Source organism: Equus caballus, chromosome 3 (genome assembly GCF_041296265.1).
Source record: "Equus caballus isolate H_3958 breed thoroughbred chromosome 3, TB-T2T, whole genome shotgun sequence".
Classification (NCBI taxonomy): domain Eukaryota; kingdom Metazoa; phylum Chordata; class Mammalia; order Perissodactyla; family Equidae; genus Equus; species Equus caballus.
In genome coordinates this window covers 91,561,230-91,572,270 of record NC_091686.1, presented here as the reverse complement: position 1 = coordinate 91,572,270, position 11,041 = coordinate 91,561,230, and the positions used below count along the sequence as shown (strand labels likewise).

Here is an 11,041-nt window from a genome sequence, read left to right as displayed (position 1 = left end):
ACATTTGTTCATTTTTAAAGGTCATGAGTAGCAGCTGTGGGGTTTTTTTTCCTCCTTGATGGAACAGTGCTGTGAGAAGGAAGCATGTATGTTTAATGTGTGAATGTATAAAATACTGAATGAAAATCCTCCTGGATTCCCTGTCACTCCTAGATCATTATTGGATGTCCCTTTCATTCATTTGGAAACAAATTTTTTGGGTGATTTTTGGTCAGTTCCCTGGCACAAAGGAGTACCGTTTATTTGGGTATTAAGCATATAACATTTTCTTGGCATTCAGAGATAAGCAGAAAAGCCTTAGTGTCAGGGAGAAAAAAGTTCTCTTTTCAAAAAAACCAGAAAAGCTTCTTCAATGAATTGGAGAAAGATGCAAAAAGCAAGTTCAAACACTTAACAGAGACTTGACATTTATTGTGCAACTTTATCTCCAACAGAACATGTGGCATTCTAGAGGTATATGAGGTAATAAAATCAATACTCCAATTAGAACACCTGAAATAACTGGCTTCGGTAACAAATGTTTCTCATAATTAAAAATATTGAATGTTTAAAAAACTCTTATAACATTTTAAGTTCCTAAAAGAAATGTGCCTAACACTTAAAAAACAACTTACTCTTCTATATAAATTGTTCACAAAAAAATCTTGCTATTCTATATTACACTATGCATTTATAGTTTTATTAACATATCCCTAGTGGGTATTAACTCTACACAGTACAATCAAATAGAAATTATTCATAGAGAATCAACAAGACTCCAACAATAAAAATATTAGGATCGATGGATTTGTCACAGTTTCTCCACAAGTGTTCATCATAGAAAACAGAGTAAAGGCAAGTGGCCCCCGGGTTAGGCTGCTACATGAAGTTTCAGAGAGGAGAGACGTAAAGGCAAAGCTCACACTGGGCAGGGGCCTGCTGGACCAGTGACCTTGAAAGCTTCAGGACCCACCTCATGGTCTGGCATGTCCTGTTCCCAAGAAACACAAGCCAGGCCCTCACGGCCTTGGCATGCTCTTGATCTTAAACACAGCCAAAGAGATGTTAAAGCCAAAATTACAGAAAAGAATCAACAGATCACTGTATTTTCCTACAAAACCTTCACAACAGTTCTCACAGAGACATCATAAATTAAAACCCTCTCCAAAGCAGACTCATCAATTCAAAGGCTACGAATACAACAGATGGGAAAAGTGAACGGAGCATTTGGCTGACTGATGCCCAGTGCCATTTCTAACATCTAGGAGTTCCCAAGGAACATCACTTCTCTGAGTTCAGATTTTTGCTTTTCCATCCCTGCGTTTTTGTACTGGAAACCTCTGAAATAAATGTGAACAAGTAAGGGATTTTAATTTATTCACTACTTTAAAATTTTTCCTAGTCTTCGTCATAGGCTCTTACGTAAGTCAAGCCTTATGCAGAAACCTTGGCAGTTCCCAGAAGATATGTGGTTCATATGCTCCTACTTAAGCATCAACATACTTTAAAGGTGGCTTTTAACAACACAAGTATCAACTTTTCCTCAGTGGCATAAATTAAACAAATCCATTCCAAAGTCTTGATGGGCTTTGGGAACTTTGACTACTGGGGAAAACTGAACTAGCCACTCTACTTACTAAGCCCAAAGAGATCCTCTCATTAGCTGACTACCCTGGGCATGTTCTTATCAATACAATGGGGATAACAACAGTAAGACCCTCAGAGGGTGGTTGTGAGGATTAAAATGAGAGGATGCATTAAAGTGCTTAGCAAAGTACCTGGCACACAAGAACTCAACGGATATTCGCTATCGTTACTATTGTTGTTGCTGTTAGTGGTTCTGGATGGGCCGAAACAGTTTTCTAACATGGCCAAGACCCATCTGGCCACTCGTGTTGGTGCAGTTATTCTGAGAATGAACAAGCTTCTGAACAAGTCTTTTTAGCAGATGTATTTTCACTGCAATTTGGGGACTCGTGATTCAATGAAAACCTAGCCCTTATATTAGCCAGCTATGGGTGGTCACGAGGAAAATTAATCTGGTCACTTTTACTGCAAAAATTTGGTCATTTAGTGCTTTCAATAGCCAAACTGACCACGCTTGGTCATTAGAAGAGCAAAGTCCAGTCCTCTCAATGCTTCTTGCAATTGAATACTATGGAGGGAAAAGGTGGTCTCTAATGTGTAAATCTATCAGTTATAGTTTTGAATTTTAGAAGTTAGAAGGGAAGTATCTATGGGTTATTATTTTTGCACTCCATGGTGTCTCGTATCAATTCTTCACTCTCCTCTAAAAAAACAACACAAATAGAAGAACCAACACCACTGGCTGACAATGCAAGGAACTCTGCAGAGGGCCATCAGCTGGGTGACATTTTCTTGAATTATTCCAAGCGAAGTGGTTATTTTTATTCAGTACTTATACCACTGAAAGAAGCCATCATTATGTTTAGAAAAATATTCATAATGATACAGACTGCTGTTTAGACACATTTACATTAGAGTTCTGACTCAAGCACTCTATTTGACATGTTTTGCCAAGCAGTTCTGGCAACTGTCGTCACATTAAACATACACCAGCGAGACTGGCACCATATGTGCAAAATCATTTTCTATTACATTTCTAAAATTTGTATATAAGAGCTGTCAAAAATTACACAGATCTGTACTGTAAAATGACATAGCACTGAATGAGAAAAGTTATACACTTTAAATCTTTTGTAAAAATGAAGTTATCCAAGAATGAGATTTTAAAAAATGACTGAAATCTAAGAAAAAACTAAGGAGGTAGTCCGTGGGTATTAAGTGTAGATTCCAGAGCATATGCTGAATGACAGAATCCAGATGAGGGCAATGTATGGTTGTTTTTCTGAAAATAGTGCATGTTTCACCTTACATCATGCTCTATCCACTTTCTGATAGTAACAGATGGAGGACAAGCCATTAAAGTGGCAGGAAAACGTAGATCCCCAAGTTTGTATTTTTGTCTAGGTTTTAGGAAAACATTTGATATTACAAGAATAGTTACTGGACTTAAAAAAAACATTCCATCGACATCTGATATATGAAGTAGTTGGATCCAATCATATATTGTAATATATCCTTATAATTCTGATGAAGAAATCTCTTCGGTCAATGTGTTTATGACTGATGAAGGGCTAAGAAAAATCCAGAATGTAAAATCACCCACTTGCTCTGCAGCTGTGAAGTAGCTACACGTATCTCTCAATTCCCCTACCAAAGGAGATGATAGCAATTTTCTGCAGACACTCGAATATTATGCTCTACATTCCTAATGACGCCGTATGAAACACAAACGGGGACAGTAACCTAAATACTGTGGTGGAAATAAGGAAAACTGAGAGTGATGTCTGGATCCAAGAGCTAGATGAAACATTTTCAAGTGAAAAACGGAAGGTACAAACTCATATTTATAGTTTTTCTCCATAAGCATTTAACATGGCAGTTACAGCACGAGATTCTGCACCATGTACCTTCCAAGGAGACAGTGAGAAATGTGACTTTAGTAACTGCTGGCAGAATACTGCTTCCCTCCACAGGTTCCTGGCCTACATTCTCCCATGCAGATGACTGGAGGGTTATCCGGAGCCCAGGGAAACTGCACTGGGGGCTTCGGTTCACTGTGCAAAGCAGGCACGCTCTTTGTGATATGATTGTAATGTGGGGAAACACAGGACACCTCAAGACATCATCACTGTTGGTAGGTATGGACTCTTCTGACAGCTGGGTTAGAGACCACACCTGGGCACTGACAAGAATGCCAAATTTAGTCTTTGGTGACAGGCCAGCCCTGCGATCTCCTTCTCTCACCAATGAAGTGGAGCACAGCTACATCCTGAGCTGGTTTAATTCAATCCATTTTATACCAATGCTGAAAGGACTCAAGACGGATTCTAAGAGCTGATGTGAGTCTAAGCTTCTTGTCGTGAGACAAAGACGGTAAGAAAATCAAATCCAGAAAATAAGCAACATCTTCTGGTCTCCAAAGACATGAACTGAAAGGCTGACAGAGCAATGATAGCATCCAATCTTCCTAGTGGTGAACTTTTAACCTTGCTACATAGAGACCACGCTGGTCTTACCACAAAATAGGTGAACACTCTTTGCACGCCCTGATTTAAAAATCAGGTGACAATACAGGCAACCACCATGAATCAGGTAACAGATCAGCCTTAAAGGTGAAACTCAAATGGTGGCATGGGGAGACAGCAGAACATCTAAGCAGATGCTGTGTCAGAGCCCAAGTGGCTGTTAGTGCCTGGGTCAGGGAGTGGGCGAGGCTAAGGGAATACAGTGACCATCCAAACAATGAGAGTGTAATGGAACCTCTGACAGGGGGCAGGATCCTAGGTCCTAGACCCCGGAGAGGCATTAGAACTGGCTGAGGGATGTTGAAGAAGCCATTCACCTTTCTGAGTTTGGTTTCCTCATGTGTATAAGAGATGGCCAACATGGAGTCCCACCATTTTGGAATCTGTGAAGGACTGGAAAAAAGCTGATAGAGAAATAATTCACCCAGATGGGGCTGGGGGAAAGAGGCCAGATGTGCCTTTGGAGCAAAAGGTGTGTGCAACCACGAGGCTTGGGAGGCCACCCTAGCAGCCTTCTGAGGTGACAGTTACAGCCAAAGTGAAGGTTCCTGTCACCCTCTCTCAGAGCAGTGTGCAAGCACTTCATCTTTTTCTTTAAGCTTGCCAACACATAAGGCTATGGAGAGTGAGTGCAGAAATGATCTCATCATCATCCTAAGTGAAGACCACAACAAAGGGTTCTAAGATGATGTTCAGATGTGAAGACGTGAGGAATTCTCAAGCTTGCAGGAAAATGATAAGGATTGGAAGGGTTTTTTTTCAAAGCAGTGGTCAAATATTGCTGCAATAGAAAAAAGGACACTGTACTCTGCAGTAAGGATATCCAAAGCCCAGTGCAAAAAATGAAAAAGTAAGATGCAAAGACAGTGAGGTTATGGTGGTATTTTTCTTCTGGCCAAGACTGCATGTCACCAAAGAATCTTAGAAGATATTGACTTCCTACACCTCTAAAAACTCTTGAAGAAAGATCTTTCTTGCTCGGATAGCCAAAGATATTAGTCTCATGGTTCCCATAAGTAACATCGCCTTTGCCCTTATCAATTCTTTTACTTCCAAATTTTAGCTACCTTGCCCAAAATAGGATCGAAGTATTAGTTATCCCCACACCATTGAACAGATTTGACAAATGACCATCTCTATAAACATTAAACTTTCCAATGGATGAAACTAATAACCATAACAAAAGCTAAAGGACCTATTTCTAGGGCTGTGCATACAGTTGGTGCTAACTAATTACTGAAGGTAAAGGATAATTTATTATTTTACTTTGACAAATAATGACCAAAAAAATCCTCTTTATAAATGGATGCTCATAAATTTTAAATGAATTTCCAACCAATTTTGAAAACCCTTAGTCATGTTTGTAGATGACGTTAACAGCCTTCAATAAATGCTGCCCATTTAGCCCTTTGCTCTACACAGAACGCAGTCATCCGGATCGGTGTGACAAAGTAAGCTGCTCCTGCCTTCCAAAGTTTCAGAAACAGATCCTAGCAACTCTACAGCATTCATTCATGAGAAACGATACCAAAGTCACTACAAATTTCACAGATGGAGCCCAACAAATTAACCAGGGGGAAATGAGTGGGAGTGATTCAGTGTTAACTTAGCCAGAACTTGTAGTTCAAGGGAATACTTGGGGCAAGGAGGCACACAACAGCGGGATGAAACATTTTCATCAATGACAACAAAAAACAGAAGTTTTATGCAAATTCTAAAGATCAGCTCAGCACAGAAAGACCTCAAATTTCAGAGAAATTATAGACAAGCCCATTGCATAGTTGTCAGAATGGCCCTGAAGCTGTGTGTACACGATTCCAGAACATCTGGTCAATTCAGGGAATACCATGAGTCACACCACTTGTTGGGTCTTCAGTGCACCAAACAACTGACTGAAATTCTCATTGCTCAACCCACCACTTTGGCATTGTGTCAACAAAGCCTGATTTAACGCTATGGAAACTGTGGATCTATGAACCTACAAAATCAAGCATTTGAAAACGGTTTTGGATCTTTGGACGTTTCTTGACTGAAATAATGAAAACTTACTGTTTGTAAACTCCAGAGATCACATAGTGTCTTCCGGATCAACATGGCAGAATTTTTTTTTGGTAAAAATAACGGAGAAAAACAGCTGACTTCCAATTAATCACTGTCTGGAGGTGGCCTCTGTTCGCTGGCCTCTCTTTAACAACAGGCTTTGACAATAGAGACAGACGTCACCTCTCCTATGTCTTTGCTGAGAAGTATGAATTCAAGTCTTTGGAAAACATAAAGACAACTTATTAGAATTCAGAGAATGCTCGTTCCTTGTTCCTTAAAACAACTCCATGTCTCTACTTTCTCCCACGGACAGGGACACTAACCCAATCTTCCTGGGGACCAGCTCTGCTCAGGGAGAAGAGCTTATTTGAAGATTTCAGACAGGTGACCAGGAGCTCACCTCTATTTTTCACCCTCACGGTCTAGCTCGTAATCATCTAAAATCAATCGTGGTTTTTCCTTTTTATAATATAATATTCTGAGAGTCTGTTGTAGGCTTCACAGACTTCCCAAACAACCCTAAAATGGATTTCTATTTGGGAACAGTGGCAGTGGATCAAGAGAGTTAAGGTTTAGGATGTGTAAAGTCTGACAGCATGACATGCTTTGGACTCCAAGGTGACGGTAACAGGATGTTCACAATTGGAACTCTTGAGAGGACCAGCTGCTACAGTGGAAAGAGTGTCCACTAATCCCCAGACCCATCCTGGGAATTTTTATTGAAGACTTCGTCCTGGGAAGCCTGGTGATCGATCCCTTCATAAAACGAGCCACCGTTGTGCAGGAAAGTCCCTACCGCCCGCCCCTGCCGGGCGTGACCCACAGCATCGCTGAAGACTTTGTTGATTTGTTCCTCCGAGGGCATCCACCAGTCGGGGTTGGAGGTACAGTGCATCCTAATGAATTCTGTGGGAAGAGACACAATGATAAAAAAAAGAGAGAGAAAAACAGCTGATTTTTGCGGAAATGAGAGGACAGTCTGCTCAAACTTTGACAGATGCTCTATAAGAAAAGCTTTATGGGAAATCCAATGTAATGCCATGATGATGCCATTCTTTAGACTCAACTTATTCCATACACATTTTCTACTCATGTGCTGAAGTAAAAATCACGTAAGTGAGAGGGTGGTCCCTCTAAGGAACATTTGCTACTGAAATGAAGTGTAAATTTGATTTGTGTGATGTGTGAGGCACCATACCTGGTAAAGTTATTGCGTACATTTCAAAACCCATGTTGTTACCTGCTCACCTTTTTAGAACGTTAACCTTCTCCAGAAGCACAGCAAATATCATTAGCATGGTATTCTTTAACCAGCTACCAATCTGTAGATTATGTTCAATAAAATAACAAAATCTCAATGAGAGAGAAACCGCTGAAGTTTTAGTTCAGAAGAGGTTTCCACATTCTTAAAATGTATCATTGGCTATACTTATTTCTCTAATGGTGATATCTATACATGTACAAGTTGTTTTTTAAATGAGATTTCCTCTAAATATTTAATTTCACCAGAAAGCAATTAGCATGCCTGGAAGAGTAAATATATCAAACGTAGCTAAGACTCCACTGAAACAAACTCAGCTTCCCTTAGGTTGAGCTCAAATTAACCCTTCCTCTGTTTTCTCAGGAGGTCAAGGCACATACATAATTTCTATGTAGCTATTTTAATATGAACACCTATAAACTGAAGTGAGCATTTTGGAAAAAGTTCCAGGTCAAATTATGCTTTTTTTTTTTTTTTTTGCTGAGGAAGATTTGCTCTGAGCTAACATCTGTGCCAATCTTCCTCTATTTTGTATGTGGGTTGCCGCCACAGCATGGCCGCCAATGAGTGGTGTAGGGCATGCCTGGGAACTGAACCTGGGCTGCTGGAGCAGAGCACACCAAACTTAACCACTAGGCCACAAGGCCAGACCCAAACTGTGTTTTTTTGCATAGCTGATTGCAAGTTCAAGGTGACTATTAGTTGCACACCATTTCTTCTCCAGCACTGCTTTCTCTACAATAGCTCTGGGTGTAGGGCTGGATTTGTCTGAAATTTCTTGGTGAAATCCTGCCCCTATTTGCCTTTAGGAGAAGGTGACACTTTCAAGTACCTGGATCAGAACAATCTCATGAACTGAACTGTGCCCATCCCAGGAAAGTCTAGCTTTGCAGAGAAGCAGAGGCATGCCCTGCAATTCTGTGCCTGAGGTGAGAGCCTTATTGGCTTTGGTCATGGGAGGAAATCCAGGCTAATGGATGAGGATGCTGCAACCCTGCAACTCTATGAATGTGCTGCTCTGTGACCTCTCATCCTTCCCCCTCCTCAGTATGTACTGCTGAGACAGGGCTTTCCCTAATATTGTGGCAAAGACTGTTAAAAGCTGAAAGTCGAACTTATTCTGTTACACACATTGGAAGCATCTTTACAGCCCCTCTCACCTCTAGGGACAAACCGACGGGGCGGTCAGCCTGGAATTTTATTCCATCCCCAAGGCACCCTGCTTTCCATCACTAAGGGTCTGAGGCTTCGTAGGCCATTCTAATCTGGCTCATCACAAGGATGTCCACCTGGAGAGTCACCAGGCATAAACTTTTAGGAAGGGCATCCCAGCTGTGTCACAGGAAGGTCCTAGGATTTAAGGCTTTGGGACAGACATATAAATGCTCTAACTGGCTGCCATGAAACAGACGATCACCATTTCTTGCCTGTGTATTCTCTACCCAAGGGCTGGGTGGAAGCCTGTGAGTCGTGTCCCTAAGTGAGGAATGAGCTAGAGAATGGAGATGCTGGTTAGGCAGCCTGGACTGTGTCAGTCACAGTAAGTCCAGGAGCATTCTGAGGGCAGTGGCATTAGTGCTTTGGAAGGTGTGTCAATCCCTCAGTTTCACTGACTTGCCAGTTAAAATGTAAAACGTTTAATACAAATTTCTGGAAAGGGATACTGCGTGAGGCCCCTTATCCTGATTCCCTAAGAAGCCTCAGAGAAACGTCCCCACATACACACAGAGAGCACTCTCAGGAAAGCTCCCAAGCTCACCACTGCTTCTCGTTACTTGTGGTGAGTAATTCCGCCAGCTCTGATGACAGTGGGCAATAAAGGAAACTGCAGCTAGTTTGCTAAGACAGACTGAAAATTTCCATCAGCCAGTCACTCTGAGTAAGCGGAATTTTCAGACTGGCCAACGGGGTGGGCTCTGGAGCACCTGTGCCTTGTTAATACTGGCGTTTTCATTCTCGGTGGTTTTCTCAAGTATGAGGCACCTGCATCAGAATCACCTGGGGCGGTCGTGAAGCGCAACAATCCACGCCTCCTGCAGCCCGGCCCCAGGCCAGCTGAATCAGCAGCTCAGCGTGGGCCTGCGGAATCTCCACTGCTAACAAATACTACATCTGCGTCTTAGACACGCTAACGCTGCCGAATCACTCGGGCATCCCAGGAGGGAGTGTCCTTTTTGATAAGTAAGGCCTTCTCACTGATAACGTTTTTCACTGTGATGTCCTCACCAGAAAATATCTTGATCCCTGTCCAGAGTAAGTCAAGATTAGGTCTTTCCAACCAATAAAATTGCTGTTGAACTACACAGGTTAATATTTGAGCTTTCTGATATGGATTTTTCAGGTGTGAACAGTGTTTTTGTGGGCACTGTAATCTTTCTACTTGTCTAAGTCTGTGCTTATTTGCACCTGCTAAATCAACTGTGTACCTCTTGATTCTCCTCCTCACCCTAGCTGCAAAGTAATCAGCTGTTAATATTGATGAAATGCTATTATCTAAGCAGTATTTTTAATACAGGAACTTTTTAAAAACTGATAAAGTTTTGGCAAGGTATACTTTAGGCACTAAGGAAAATTAAATTCTAAATAAACTTGGGGGCAAGTATTCTTGAGAAGGTAGCTAGATGGGGAGGGACAGGGGGCGGGCCATAGGCTGCAAAAGGAAATGGGATATATCATTTTACTAATTTTTTTTTTATTCCATGTCTTCCCTTCCTCTGTGATTTCCCAACACGCCAGTTTTGCTGGAGGTGGTCTTCTCTGGTAGCAAAGAAAATCTGAATTTAAAGCGTGAAACATGAGGTGCTATGCGATGCTTATGTGCCATTAAGTGAGAACACCAAGGCTAAAGCAAACGAAGAATTTTTAAAGAATTTCTCGATACCAAGTAGATGGGCCACATGAAGCCTAAAAGGTCTCAGAGGAAAAAAACCAAAATACAGTAAAGGCTGAACACTTGCACGGGGGAGCCACAGCCAATGCGGTGAAATGAGATCACAGATGGCGACACTGAGCGGAAGGATGCAGTACCTCGGAGGCATGTTACTTTAACTGGATCCAGAGGGCGTCTTTCAGGACCTGTCTCTCCTGACTGCACTGACCTTTTCCTTTTCCCAAGGCCGCATGAGTACTTAAGCTCATCGGTTGTGAAAACAAATCTGATGAGGTATCGAAGGAGCCGCCTCCCGTCTTTCTTTGAGGAATTTACAGCCTCGTCCCACTGTTTGCTCGTTATGTAGACAGGATAGTTGTTCAACAGCTGCTTGCTCCCCTGGAAAAGCGAAATATTTTCTCATTACCTACGTAGCCAGCCAGCCAGAAGCCGAGGCGATCTCCATTTCAAAGGCAAACCTGCTTTTTAACCAAGCGGCTCTGCTGACAATGAATTGGGTATCGAAGAGCGCGAGTAATTGCTCACTCTCAGAACGGGCACTTTTCAAATTACATTTGCATTTTCTATAACAAGAGCCAATGAGGTATAATGAACACCTCTGAAAGAGGAGCTATTTATAACTTGCATTTTAACAGGTAGGTTAAAATGTGTCAAGATCCAATGACAGGAAACACTATTTAAATAGAACCTGTAACTTTCCTTTTCAATCTATGAAAATATGCAAAAATGACTTTGAAGAGTGTGATCAAACAGGTC

General features: G+C 41.6%; 1 protein-coding gene across 2 annotated transcripts in view; it reads right to left on the bottom strand.

Annotated features, from left to right (window-relative positions):
- Positions 1–390: 390 nt before the first annotated feature.
- The window catches only part of BEND4 (BEN domain containing 4), a 36,698-nt gene continuing 26,047 nt past the window's right edge, over positions 391–11,041 (bottom strand). The window contains exons 4-5 of one of the 2 annotated variants that reach the window (XM_023638161.2): positions 10,423–10,663; positions 391–7,040 (exon numbers count right to left, since the gene is read on the bottom strand). In XM_023638161.2, the coding sequence (XP_023493929.1) occupies positions 6,823–7,040; positions 10,423–10,663 (459 nt within the window). In that variant the 3' untranslated portion in view covers positions 391–6,822. The remainder of the gene's footprint in view (positions 7,041–10,422; positions 10,664–11,041) is intronic. The other variant, XM_023638162.2, reaches the window with a different exon arrangement.